The 14,610-nt window shown below is 43.6% G+C and overlaps 1 protein-coding gene and 1 long non-coding RNA gene across 3 annotated transcripts; one reads left to right on the top strand and one right to left on the bottom strand.

The window, feature by feature from the left end:
- Positions 1-2,803: 2,803 nt before the first annotated feature.
- Positions 2,804-14,456, bottom strand: LOC140547737 (uncharacterized). The gene is made up of 3 exons (XR_011978505.1): positions 14,321-14,456; positions 6,496-6,720; positions 2,804-4,757 (listed from the first exon to the last, which is right to left on the bottom strand). It is a non-coding gene; the product is annotated as an uncharacterized lncRNA (long non-coding RNA).
- LOC140547734 (myelin-oligodendrocyte glycoprotein-like) lies at positions 5,087-12,629 on the top strand. 2 transcript variants are annotated; one of them, XR_011978502.1, is made up of 5 exons: positions 5,087-5,204; positions 6,289-6,332; positions 7,577-7,897; positions 9,539-10,208; positions 10,255-12,629. XR_011978502.1 is itself a non-coding variant. In XM_072670871.1 (4 exons), exons 1-4 carry the CDS (start codon positions 5,200-5,202, stop codon positions 9,643-9,645), a joined length of 477 nt encoding a protein of 158 aa, XP_072526972.1. In that variant the 5' UTR covers positions 5,087-5,199; the 3' UTR covers positions 9,646-12,629. The 2 variants fall into 2 exon arrangements, 1 of the variants encoding a protein (XP_072526972.1); XM_072670871.1 differs by having other exon boundaries at positions 9,539-12,629.
- Positions 14,457-14,610: the final 154 nt, after the last annotated feature.

Raw genomic sequence — 14,610 nt, 5'->3', positions numbered from 1 at the left:
TCCCTCCCTCCTCCTCCTCCTCTCTTAAATAAGTTCATTCTGTTTCTTTTCCACAGAAGATCCAGATTTAACACGCTTACTTGGGTCCAACAGCAGCAGTGTCAGAACCAGACCAGAAGTCCTTATTATTTTCACTGTAACCCTGTTGGGACTAAAAGCTGCTGCTGTGTTGGTGGATGGCGCCACGGCGATGAACGGCAGAAAGGGACAAGAAGTCAGTGTTGCATCGGTGAACGATGCACAGGAACAAGTAATCGGTGCGACGTCAGTGAACGATGGACAGGGACAAGTACGGGACCAAGCAGTCACCGTCATGTCTGTGAACAATGGACAGAGACAAGTAATCGGTGCCACACCAGTGAACAATGGACAGGGACAAGTTATCGGTGCCACGTTGGTGAACGATGGACAGGGACAAGTAATCGGTGTGATGTCAGTGAACGATGGACAGGGACAAGTAATTGGTGACACGTCGGTGAACGATGGACAAGGACAAGTAATCGGTGCGACGTCTGTGAATGATGGACAGGGACAAGTAATCGGTGCCACGTCGCTTAGCGATGGACAGGAACAAGTAATTGGTGCCACGTCGGTGAACGATGGACAGGGACAAGTAATCGGTGCCATGTCGGTGAACGATGAACAGGGACAAGTAATTGGTGCCATGTCGTGAACGATGGACAGGAACAAGTAATCGGTGCCACGTCGGTGAACGATGGACAGGGACAAGTAATCGGTGCCACAACGGTGATCGATGGACAGGGACAAGTAATCGGTGCCACGACGGTGAACGATGGACAAGGACAAGTCATCAGTGCCACAACGGTGAGCGATGGACAGGGACAAGTAATCGGTGCCACGACGGTGAGCGATGGACAGGGACAAGTAATCGGTGCCACGACGGTGAGCAATGGATAGGAACAAGTAATTGGTTGCACGTCAGTGAACGATGGACAAGGACAAGTAATCAGTGCCACAACGGTGAGCGATGGACAGGGACAAGTAATCGGTGCCACGACGGTGAGCGATGGACAGGAACAAGTAATTGGTGCCACGTCGGTGAACGATGGACAGGGACAAGTAATCGGTGCCACAACGGTGAGCGATGGACAGGAACAAGTTATCGGTGCCACGGTGAACGATGAACAGGAACAAGTAATTAGTGCCACATCAGTGAACGATGTACAGGGACAAGTAATTGGTGCCATGTCGGTGAACGATGGACAGGGACAAAAAGTCAGTGCTGCATCGGTGAACGATGGACAGGGACAAGAAGTCGTCGCAATGTCGAACTTCAAGCTCAAGGAACATCAGTGTCAGATCGCATCATCCATCGTTGTTTTAGCCAAAGTGAAATTCATGGGAGATGACCATGGTGGACACCATTGCTGAAAACAAATCATAAAAAAGCCAGACTGGAATTTGCCAAACTACATGTTGACAAGATGAGACAAAAATGGAACTTTTTGCCAAGGCACATCAGCTCTATGTTTACGGATGGAAAAATGAAGCATATCGAGAAAAGAACACTGTCCCTACTGTGAAACATAAAGAAGGCTCTGTGATGTTCTGAGGCTGCTTTGCTGCATCTGGCACAGGGTGTCTGGAATCTGTGCAGGGTACAATGAAATCTCAAGACTATCAAGGGATTCTAGAGAGAAATGTGCTGCCCAGTGTCAGAAAGCTTGGTCTCAGTCACAGGTCATGTCTTACAACATGATAATGACCCAAAACACACAGCTAAAAACACCCAAGAATGGCTAAGAGGAAAACATTGGACTATTCTGAAATGGCCTTCTATGAGCCCTGACCTAAATCCTATTAAGCATCTTTGAAAGGAGCTGAAACATGCCTGAGACAACTGGAGCGGTTTGCTCATGAGGAATGGGCCAAAGTACCTGCTGAGAGGTGCAGAAGTATCACTGACAGTTACAGGAATCGTTTGATTGCAGTGATTGCCTCAAAAGGTTGTGCAATAAAATATTAACGGTACCATTATTTCTGTCCAGGCCTGTTTCATGAGTTTTTAAATAATTCTGTTGAAGCATGATTGAAAAGCAATGTCTGACTTTAATTGGTTAATTTTCATAGCATTTTTATTTTTTATTACTTTTGTCAGATTCAAGTTATTTCTGTGACCATTGTGGGTTTTTCTTTCATGAACCGAGGGGTACCAACAATTTTGTCCACGTATGTTTATTCAGTAATGCCATTCATCATTCTATATTCTTTAGTACTGCAATACCTTTCCTCTCTGGTTCGGTTTAATTGGATAGGGTCCACGGCCACTAGAGGGCGACCTTCCCTTTCAGTTCCCACCAGCAGGAGTTCAGGTTTATAATCAGACCTCAGATCAGTGTTTATCTGTCTGACTACAGGGGCCTGCTGGAACGGGTTCTAGATCAGCATGTTCTCCCTGAGCTGCTTCATCATGTTCTACATGATGGTCCGTACTGGCGCAAAATGGTACAGCGCGGCCTTAGCAACCATTTCTCCCCGCAGTGGAAAAGAGGCCAGACACCACAGGACACCTTTAGAGGCTGTTTTGGGGGCATGAGGGGGACCTACGCCATATTAGGCAGGTGGTTTTAATGTTATGGCTGATGTGTGTATATTTACATATTCAGAGGGCCGGGGTCAGAGCACAGGGTCAGCCATGCTGCATCTCCCCTACAGCAGAGAGGGTTAAGACGTTAGCTCAAGGGCCCAACAGTGACAGCTCGGGTATTGAACCCACAACCCTGTGATCTAAAGACACAGTGCACTACAATACAATACCCAACAGCCCATTGTTTTGGTCCAATATGTGCTTTATTTATCATCACCATCATCATCATCCTGGTCTTCTTCATGGTCAGAGTTATAGAGGGTCCAGAGCTGGAAACACTGGGCGCAAGGCCAGAGGACACCCTGGACACCCAGCAGCAATTTAGCATGGCTAACTCACCTGGCTGGACCCCACATATGACTGCAGTCCTTATAAACAACCTTTACCAGCATCATGCACACTACGTCCAAATGTTTGTGGACACCCCTCCTAATGAATACTGGGATGAGATGGGGTGATGATCATTATCCAACATTCTGACTAGCACTTTTGTCACTGAATGCAATCAAATACTCACAGCAATGCTCCTCCAAAGTAGTAGAAAGTCTTTCTCCCTGGACAGTAGAGACAGTTACTCCAACAAAGACAGGAGAAACTCTTTTTAATGTCCCAATACTTTTGTCCAATTAGTGTCTGTTTACTGGTTGCAGCTGCTGTTGAAAGGGAATTGTGGGTAATGGGTTCGCTGCTGAGTGTTCTGAGGTTCTGCTGTATTCCATTCTTCAGGGAGGGTCCCTAAGTAGTGCCCTTGTGTTCCTTGCACACTAATCACTAATCCCTTCATTCAGAATGCCCCAGAAGACAGGGGGTGAACTCTTGTCACCCCAGTAGTTCCTTGTGAAGGGACAAAAGTATTGGGACACCTGCACATTCATTGTATTTGTTTCCTGAAATCAAGGACATTAAAAAAAAGAAGAAGAAAAGCTCTCTACTGTCCAGGGATGTCTTTCTACTAGATTTGGGAGGAGCATTGCTGTGAGGATTTGATTGCATTCAGTGGCAAAAGTAGGTGGAGGTGTTCTGTAAATAGTGAATGACGGGTTTATCACTACACAGAAAAGTAACAGGGGCATTTCTGGACTTCTTCTAGGCTACTGTATCCACCTGTTTGCCTACTAATGTTGCTAGTTAATACTACTAATAATAACTATTATTATTATTATTATTATTATTATTATAGTTATTAACATTAAAAGAACGTGCTTTGCTCAGTGGCAAAGACCAAGAAAACATAGCCTAGACCTCAGACATTATGGAGGTCACCACTATGACCACAGTCGTGCATATACTTCCTTTTTGGTCAGTTTTGATTCCATGTCTGAGGTCATGAAGGGTTAAGAAGGTGACTTTCACTTTCAAAGGGATCTATGCTATTTGCATTGCCAAGGTTCAGGTATGGGTGCAGGTTTTCATCCCAACTAAGTAGGAGCTCTTCTGATTACAGCAATGATGGAGATAGACTCTATGGACAGAAGTATTGGGACACCTGCACGTTCAAGTGTTTCTCCTGCTTTTCCTGGAGGAACTGTCTCCACCGTCCGGAGAAGCAGACTTTCTACTGGATTTTGGAGGAGGAGCATTGCTGTGAGGATCTGACTGCATTCAGCCACAAGTGCGTTAGTGAGGACCTCGTCCTGAAAGTCCAGAGAACACAGTGCTTTCACAGCTCAATGCCGGGGGGCCTCATACCCCTCTAGCCCACACCTGGCTGGCATTAGACATGATGTTGATCTGCTCCAGAGAGTCCTATTCTATTGGCAGTACTTCTTCTCTACAGGGACTAGACAACTGTCTCAACAATGGATGCCACCTGGTGCAAATATCTGAATGCATTTATTAGAAGGGGTGTCCACAAACATTTGGACACAGTGTATCTGTGTGCAGGTCCTGTGCACATGGACACCCCTGCTGTAGTGGATTTGAGACACCATCAAAACACAACACTCTTGGAGCGAACTGTGTTGTGAGGTCTTCAGAACTTCAGGTGGATGCTCCACTGTCCACTGTCCATGTCCACTGTCCACTGTCCATGTCCACTGTCCATGTCCACTCCTTCAGAGACTTTTATTTTGTCCTGCCTCCTTTAGGCTGTAGGCGCACATCCGCTGCCAGACGCAATTCCGCAGCTAATCTGCTCCAGTGTTCAGTTCTGCAAAAATGGGAATAAAAATAAAAACATTTATTTAACTTAATAATTATATTATATAATATTAATAATAAATATATGAACATTATCAAAAAAAATAATAATAATAAATACAACCTCCATAAACAGTGGCGGTATAACGGCACAGTGCTTACGTCAGTTCCGGGCAGCGGGTGTAAGTATAATAATAATAAAAACTTTAAGAATTTAAAATAGAAAATTATTAGTTAATAATACTGCAGTGAATTAATACATAATTAAATATAATTAATAAAAAACTTCCCTCAGAAATTTAAGTTTTAGTAAATACACAGTCTCTCTCTGTGCGTAGTGGTTGCGTGGCGAGGCTGGACGTGTTTTGAGCTCTATTAGAAATATTGGTGCTTATTTTTTTGTAATTAATTAATCTACATGGTTATAAACTCATTTCTAGGTCAAGGATAAGATGGGGTATGTATGAACTGTATAAACTGGTAATAAATAAGTACAGATATAAGACTCGTAGTTAATCCCCCTCAGAAGAGCTCGTGCTAACAGAACCCAGGTTATTTATTGATATGTTGGATATAATTTACCCTCTTTGCTAAATTTGACTGGATTTACTCCACATATAGTTCATAAGTTGGCCACTTCAGCTCAGCCGTTGTTCGCCAGTTGGGTGAGAGCTTCCGCAGAGAGCTGAGCTGAGCTAGCTAAGTTGGTCTTTAGCTGTTTTTTCTGAGGTAAAATTCTTCACTAATTTGAAGAAGAACGGTTAAGAACATTTCTGGCCTCCTGATAATCATGTCCAGAAGTGTTGTATCCATATCATTTATATATATTTTCTATATAATAGATATTTGAGTTAGCTAGCTACGCCCTTCTGTGTTCCTGGTAGCCGTATTTCCTGTGTGAGAGACCTACCAGCTGACCCTTGAGTCTGGAGAGTGACCCTCTGTATAGTGAAATAGCCCCTCCATAGTGAAACAGCTGTTTACTCATTACCCTGCCGGTGAGGTTCCAGTCTAGGGACTGAGCTTAACCCAGGAGAGAGGCCCTGTCTGACTAGTCTCCTCACCTGTGGAGCCTCACCTGTGGAGCCTCACCTTTGGGTGCTGTCAGTCAGTCAGTCAGATATAAGGTTCCTCACCTCTTCTCAATCACAGAGAACACCTCTACCTGCCCCTGGGGTTCGATTCCCGGTCTGGGTGACACCTAAGGCAAGACTCCTATCCCTACACTGGTCCTCCTCTGTAATACCAGTAACCTTGTAATTCGCTCTGGAGAAGAGCGTCAGCTAAATGCTGTAGAAGTAGATGTTGGCATGTTTTCCACCATAAGCCACATAAGGAGATTCCTATCATATCCTGCAGAACCTGTTTTACCCTCTCTGGAGTTTCCTGTGCCGTAATACCGTCATACCAGGGATGTTGCACCACAACGGCTACAACACCTTACATTGCCCTGAATACAGTGCACCGTGTGGGTGGTTTCACTTCACCATAAGGCTGGTAAATGTGGTAAATGTGTGTTTTCTTTTGTTTCCTCTCTGCAGTCCCTGTTTGTTCTTGGTGTGTCTGGTGTTGATCACACATGAAGGTGAGCCTGTAACACACCCCACTGAACCAGAAATATGATAAACAGTCCGATAAGCAGGTTCTGTGTAAATGACTTACCCTTTGTTTAGCCCTTTCCTTCTGTAGCATCATTAATACAGTAGAAAAGACAAACCACACATACACACACACACATACATACATACTTGGGTTTCTTGGGTTCTTGGGTTTCCTGTCGCTCACACGGTATTGCGCAGTTTAGGTCATCACTCCGCGCTTGTGTCTGAGACGAAACATCGTTTAGAGATCGGACAGACCGGTGGGGATTCCTCCTGGTGAAAGATCTGTTGCTGATCTGTCGAGTGATGTGTAAACCACTATGACTGGCGCTGTGGTGTAGTGGTACGTGAACGGCACAGAATGCTGAGACACTGCAAATAAAACACAGAGACTGGGTTAAGTAAGTGAGACCTGGGGGTGAGAAGACTGAGCTTGTCCTGAAGAAGGCTGGAAAACTCGCAGACTACACACCACTACCTTTCCACTGAGCTACCGCACCATGTGGAAGACTGGGGTTCGATCCCTGGTCTTGGTGACTGTGCTGCGTTACATCAATAAGAGTCCTAGGGATTAACCTTGTAAATGGCTCTGAAGAAGAGCTTCAGCTAAATACCACAAATGTCAAAGTGACTGTAGGTATAATTCAAGCATTTTCTGTGATATTCAGAGCCTGGTTGTTCATTATAAAGAAAAGATATTACCATCTAAAGCTAAAAGCTACAAGATACGGCTGTAACTGGATCTAGATCTCAATGATGCTTGGCCTTATCGACCAATAACTTCCTAAGGATTTCCTTGCATTCCTCAGAAATCCCCAAAAACGAACAGTGGCGAATGTCCGACTGTTTGTGAAAAACACCGGTTGGTGAGTAAGGCCTGTTGTTAATTCCAATGAAAGAAAGGGAGGAGACCGGGTGGAGGTGGGTGCGACGTTTGTTTGACGTGGAGTTGGACTGAAAAGCAGGGTTATATAAGGGGCTTGAGGGCCAGGAGGAGGAAGAGGAGGAGTTTGGGGCGTGGGCCTTCTCCCAAAATTCAGTTATGTCATACCTTCACTAATTCTGCAACTAATGGTGAACCACCTTCACAGTTAGTGTTATCCACAGAGGGAACTTTAACCCATCCTTGCAGTGAACACACACTAGTGTACACACACACACACACACAGTGATACAGTGGGCAGTGCTGTCCGAGCTTACACCTTTTTTATTTGTGTGTGTTTTTCAGCCTCCCTGCAGGAGATTAAAGCTGTAGTAGGAGACTCCGTCATCTTGCCATGTTCCAACAGTGACGAGGCACTGAAAACCACAGCGACGGTGTACTGGAGGTACAAAGACAGCAAGACAGTGTACGACATAATCAGGGGTGAAGCACAGTTTGATGAACAGGAGCCAGCGTTTAAAGGCAGAGTGGAGAGTTTTCCAGACGAGTGGAGAAACGGCAACTTCTTCATCAGACTGAGAGATGTGAGGAAGTCTGATTCAGGACCGTACACCTGCTTCATTCCTCTAATCAGCCACCAAACCAGAGTATATCTGACTGTTACAGGTGCGTATTTATTGTGTTTAACCTCACTTTGTATTGTTTGTGGGCTGAAAGGTCAGTGCTGACGTTAATGTTTAACAGACGTTGTGTCGTGTCTTCCCTGTAGCAGAAATACTCTAGCCTTCACAGGGAAGGTCCCACTGGTGGAGTATTCGTGTAGCTGGTTGCTACACAGTATGATCCCACTGGTGACATTTCCAAGGCTGGTCCTTAGATAGTTCGTTCCCAAAAGTGGGTTTAGACCCAACATTAAAAACAAATCGTGGTGTTCAGAGATTAGTGTTAGACTACTGTGACCGTGTACACAGCGCACATCACACTTTGCAAGTGTAAACAGTCAACAAAGGCTTCCTGTCATATCTTGCAAAACCCTGGAGCTTCCCTTCACGAGCTGGAAGTGGTCAGCATCCAGCAGATCATGTACAGTGCTCAGACGCAGCGTTAGGACACCTCTATCCTCATTTGTTTTATTTCCAAGGAGCCGGGCCGTGCTCTCTCTCCCGGGTGGGTAGATGGCTTTACCATATATTTACATGACAGGACAGCAAGCTGCCAGTAAACAAGGTCCTTCACCCTCCCTGCTCCCTGGGCGCCACGGCCTCTAGGAACATGTGCTTACAGCTTACTGAGTGTGCTCGTCTAATCCTGCAGTATTTCTGCTGCATCATCACTTATTAACCAGAACTTTGAGCCCAAACAAATGTTCAAACTCCAGTGATCACTGTCCAACACCACCCCCCCACCCCCCCACCTTATTCATTAAACATTCAGAAAGATATTCAGGTATGTTCAGGTAGGTATTTTTAGAAACTGTAAATATTAGGTTTAATTAATCTGCCAAAAAATACAGTCTCTCAAAACCTGCCCCTGCACCGACCATCCAAAAGAAGAAAATCCAGCAGTCCGTGCCTAGAAGCTGTCTTCAAATGAAGGGATAGGCTACAACATGCTGTCCCAGCTGAAATACCACCGTCTGCTCCATTACTTTACAAATAAATACCTGCACTGATTATCTCAGTTAGTAAATCTGGTCGCCACTGCAGGCGTTTTTATTGAACCTGAATTAACTGAGTAAATAAGAACTTTAATTTGAGCAGTGACACACCAGCAGGACATGGGTTGTATTTCGAGAGTGACTCCAGATGTTCTGCAACCCAGCCTAAGACCAAAAGCCTTTTAAAGGAGACCTGTCCCTCAGTAGATAATGGTTGCAACAGATAAGGTGGCAATCTCTACACAGCATCTCCGTCATCATACCCAGATTGCAGTCGTTCATAACCATCGTCATAAACATGCCCGGGCCGATTCAGTCCATTCAGAATATGCCCTCACCCCACCTTATTGGTTTTAGGCTCTCGAAGGAGTGAAGAGAGAAGGAGATAAACAAACTCACCCTTTCACTGAGAAGCGTGATCGCGGTTTGCATGTTTGGTGACCTGCTTATGGAAATATCAGTAACCTCAGACAGAAACGGTACGAGTTGGTCATAATGATGCCACCGTACCCCAGCCCCAGTCTGCATGCTGTGACCAACTCTGCAGCTCCTGCAGCAGACCTGAGTGTAGTTCTTCCTACTAGTTTCAGTTTAACACTGTAAAAACTCATTTATAATGTATGTGTGTGTGTGTGTTTGTGTTTTCACAGAAAATGACAAGCAGCGCGACGCAGAAAACGGCGGCAGCGGTGTTCCCCCATCCAGCCTTTTGCTTGTCTTTGCATTTCTGCTGGGCTGCTCTCTACTGTACGCCTGAGCTCTGCTGTGCTGCTGGTTCGTTTTGAGAAGGGCTTCATCTACAGTGCAGCGCTGTGCAGCGGCTCTGCTGTGCAAAGAAACAGAAAACTCTGACAAAATCGTACCTTGTAGGTTTGTTTTGTGCCTGTCTTATAGACTGTAGTTCTTCTTCACCTATTGTTCAGCATCTCTATTGAAAACACAAAAGTCAGCACAGACGTAGTTCAATAAAGGGAACTATGCTGGCAATCCTCACTGGCTGGGAGTGCTGAGAACCCCTTTTAAACTCAAAATCTGATCTGATTTTCAATAAGCCATAAATAATAAACAATCTGATAGTGTAGACCACATATGTATGCTCCAGACCACAGTTTGTCTATCCATTGAATAATTATTAGACATACTGAGGGCTACAGTATCTACAGTCAAACTCTGAACTCCAAAAGCTGCATTTTCTTCCCAGTTTGGATCACCAATTACCCAACCCATACACATTCTCCCCCTATTACATGCTATGCTCCCAACACAGGGTCAAGACCCACTGATGCAACCAACGTATGGCCAGCATTGCACTGAAGTGATGTGGGGAGAAAGTGCCATCTACCCACCCCCCCCTAGATAGAGCGAGGTGGGTAGATGGCACTGATCCTAGTTCGTCATCTGGTCATACTGACCGTACTGGCCCGGTTCTGTCAGAGGTTTTTGTTCCCTCACAGCAGAGCTAGCACTCCAGCAGGCTGCACCTTAACAAATACAGCAAAATAGCAAAGTACTCTTATCAGAAGGAGCACTCGCATGGTTCTCAGGTACCTTTATTTCAGGTCATTTATTCCCTCTATGCAGAAGAAGACCCTTCAGTCTATATTATGAACATATAACCAAAGCAGGCAATCAGAACCGATCACTGCGTGCTTACTAACCCACTACATTCATTCATTCATCAAGGTGCGGGACTGGATGGTGTATGCAATCAATCAGTCATGGTTGGCAGTGCTAATTTGAAATATGATATAAAAAAGTGGTAAAAGTGATGTAAACAGAACAGGGCTTTTATATGAGTTTATGTTTAAGATGGCAAATTAACACCAGCTCCTCCCAATCACCAGACGCTGTCTGGTTGTAAAAAAAAGTAATGGATGAAGATCTGATGGCCTACAGCTTCTAAAAGGGTCTCCCATCGTCTAAAAATCCATCAGGTCTGCGTCCTAAAGGAGTAGGCTGGGGGAAGATCATATAAACATGATTGATCGCCGACCTCAGATTCAGTCCATCAGCCAAGACATGTTTGGTATCTGACGTGTGCTTCTTTAGTTTACAACAGGAGATGCTAGGCTAATGTTGCTAACAAATACAGGACTTAGACTGTCTGTCTGTCTTACTCCGTCTCAGCTCTGTAAATACAAGCCTCAAATTCCAGTTATACAGTTATCTCACTTTTGGCTACGCCAGAGACGCTGCTTTGCTCTGATCACTGATAGAAGTGAAAGTGAAAGGTAGCCTCAAAAACAGACTGTGTTATAAAGGAGAAGTCTGTTCGTGCAAAAAGAAAAACGTCTGGTGGCATAAAAAAAACCTTGGTTGGGCTTCAACGGCTCGTTGGCCCATCCGTGCTGCCCTCAACACTTTCAGTTCTTTCTTGCTCTTTAGACTTTGTACATGCCAGGAGGTGGTGTGGGTGTGGGTGTGGGTGAGCTTAGTCATGCACTTCTGCAGTAGGCTGCAGTAAGCTCTACGTTCTACGAGCTCTTTCCACTTTCAGTTTATTTATGAATCCACTGTCCAGCCTGCTGTCCTCAGTTTCTGTCCTAGAGCTTACGACACCTAATCCTTACTATACAGCGTCATAAATATGGGCAAGATCAGCAATTTCTTTTCATTGCACATGTTTCATTAATGTTACTTAAATATTTATTTATGTACTTTTTCATGATTTAGTTTTTTTAATGCGCTGTTTAAATAAAAGTAATGTGGGGGGGCGGCATCTACCCACCCTGCAGAGAGCAAGGCCCGGCAGCCGATGACTAGCATCTATATAAAAGACTGAATCTGAAGTAGAAAGCTTCTGAAGATCTGAAAAGCTTCGAGGTTTTACACACATGCACCTTAGGAAGTGTTTATTTACCTGCTTTATGCTTCTAGCACTGCAAAATGTACATTTTGACCACTAATATATTGCCAGGAATTTTATTTTAGGCCATTGTGGAGCATTTCTATTGGGCCAGTTATCATCAAATTCAGAATCAGTGCAAAAAACATTTTTTCACACCCTATCTCAAAGCAAATGAAGGAAAATACATTTCCTGTAGAGCTCAGGTCTTCAAATCTGGACCTTAAATCCAGATCCCAGTCCTGGACTTTGTTCTCTGTAGATCTTTAAGGGGTGTGACATGTAACTGATTAACTACCAAGTGTCAAACCTATCAAAGATTACAACAGCCAGGGCTGGAAACTGGATTCAAGGTCCAGATATGAAGACCTCCGCTGTGGACGATATGTGTAATAGCGCTGGGGGGCATTAACCCCGTTCCTCTATGAAGGATATGAGCATGTTTTTGGTGAGAAGCTTCACTGCAGTGGTGAACTGCTTTCAGTTCTCTGTAGAAAGGTGAAGCTCTATACGCCTTGTATGATTACCTTTCATGACTGGAGCTAACTCAAACCGCTCCACATGTTACGAGGGGCTGGAGGTAGAGCTGGGCGATATGGCAAATAAATGCTCTATCACGATATATGTGATAATAAGAATAATTTGTGTAACAGGGTGGTAAGGAAGTGTGGATTGTGCATTTTTACAACTGATAATGCAGTGATTAGTGATTTTCACCTAGTGATTTGCTCTTAGTTTTGGACTGATCTGTGGTCCTGATGAATGAAGCTGAATATATAGTGGCGTATTTGTGTGAGTCTGCAGTGCATCTCAAAATGGAGCAAATGTCCAGCTGTTAATTATTATTATTTTTTTTATTATTATTAAATAAATCTTTGCGTGCTTTTGATCTGTGACCTGTTTGTGTTTGGTGACTAATTTCTCAGACACGAGAGAGGAAACCACAAGAGGAGAACTGGCGTCAGAGTTACACACTCACACACTCTCTCGAGAGACAGACAGACAGGAGGATCTCAGCTTGAGCAGCGCAGCTTCCAGAGATAGGTGGTGTAATCTCACTAGTATAGAAAGTGCTGTCAAGCCCAAATGCTATGAAGTGAAGTGCAGCGTTAAGGTTGTAGAGAGGGTCCAGGGTGATGATAGCTCCTATTCTTTACTCTCTAGGATTTGCAGTCGTGTGTAGAAAATGCTAGCAGTCAGAAAGTGATCAGTGATTGTCTGTCAGTGCTCTCTGGGTCCTTCTCTGGCCCTCTCACCACAGTGTCAGAACATTCAGAACATTTTCTTTAGTTATTCGTCTCAGTTTAATGAAAATGCTTAACTGTTGTACACACACCACCTACAGTGGCTAGATTTTACTTCACACACATTGCCCACTGCTGCCAAACCTGTGTATGAGACTATGAGCAAGACTAGTTCTCTCCAATAAACCTAAACCTGCATAAACCTGATAAAGATGAAATTCTCACAAGAATGTGTCCATCAAATCAGTCGATATCGTCACTAGTTTCAACGCTGACGGTTTGGACACTGCGCACTTTGATAAGCTATGAAGAATTTATCCAGCGCTCTGTGACACAAGCAATGAAGGATTGATTAGTAGATCATTGAGGGACACACTGTTGGCCCTAATAAGGTCAATCTAGAGGTAGCCAGAGAAGAAAAGAAAACTGTAATTTTAGATCTGAGTAGTTTGATAAACTATTTTTTAAAAATTACTTCTTAACTGCAAATAAACGACTAACGAGTAGCACACAAACCAGACATCAAAAGAAAACTGCAATTTCAGATCTAAGTACTTTGATAAACTACTACAAAATTACTTCTTAACTGCAAATAATCAGCTAACGAGTAGCACAGAGACCAGAGATCAAAAGAAAACATCACATATCAAAGCAAAATTAAATTTCAGATCTAAGTACTTTGATAAACTACTACAAAATTACTTCTTAACTGCAAATAGTTGACTAACGAGTAGCATAGAGACCAGAGTTCAAAAGCAAACATCACATATCAAAGCAAACTGTAATTTTAGATCTAAGTACTTTGATAAACTATAAAAAACAATACGCCTTAACTGCAAATAAATGACTAACGAGTAGCACAGAGATCAAGAGCAAACATCACATATCAAAGCAAACTGTAATTTCAGATCTAAGTACTTTGATAAACTACTACAAAATTACTTCTTAACTGCAAATAATCAACTAACGAGTAGCACAGAGACCAGAGATCAAAAGCAAACATCACATATAAAAGCAAACTGTAATTTCAGATCTAAGTACTTTGATAAACCACTACAAAATGACTTCTTAACTGCAAATAAACGACTAACGAGTAGCACAGAGATCAAAAGCAAACATTACTTATCAAAGCAAACTGTAATTTCAGATATGAGGACTTTGATAAACTACTACAAAATGACTTCTTAACTGCAAATAAACTACTAATGAGTAGCAGAGAGACCAGAGATCAAAAGCAAACATTACATATCAAAGCAAACTGTCATTTCAGATCTGACTACTTTGATAAACTATTAAAAAATGCTAACTCTATGCTACTCAAAAGCTACTGTGGCTGTACTCACCTTAAACAGAGCTGGACGAGAAGCTCTGAAAGCCGGTCTGTTTCTGAACTGCTGCTGCTGCACGTGAAGAAAACTAACTTAATATAGATGAGAAACGAATGTACGAGGGCAATAGACTCACTTCCTGTTGGTGAAGTTACTACAAGCCTCTAAGCTTGATTAGACGCTGTCTGGCAGAAGTGAGTTCTGTGAACTTGGCAGTAAATGGGGATGTGGTTAGTCTGTGTCTGTAGAAGATGTACCAAAGCCTGGTATTATCAGATTATTCTCTGTGGGTGTGAAGAGCTTTG

Source organism: Salminus brasiliensis, chromosome 25 (assembly GCF_030463535.1).
Source record: "Salminus brasiliensis chromosome 25, fSalBra1.hap2, whole genome shotgun sequence".
NCBI lineage: Eukaryota > Metazoa > Chordata > Actinopteri > Characiformes > Bryconidae > Salminus > Salminus brasiliensis.
The sequence above is the reverse complement of the archived record's forward strand: the minus strand, read 5'-3'. Positions and strand labels throughout refer to the sequence as shown.

What these genes read in the sequence shown, in the direction of transcription:
- LOC140547734 (XM_072670871.1), top strand. An exon ending in GGTGTTGATCACACATGAAG is followed by an intron (nt 6,333 to 7,576) that starts GTGAGCCTGTAA and finishes TGTGTTTTTCAG; the next exon opens with CCTCCCTGCAGGAGATTAAA. An exon ending in AGTATATCTGACTGTTACAG is followed by an intron (nt 7,898 to 9,538) that starts GTGCGTATTTAT and finishes GTGTTTTCACAG; the next exon opens with AAAATGACAAGCAGCGCGAC.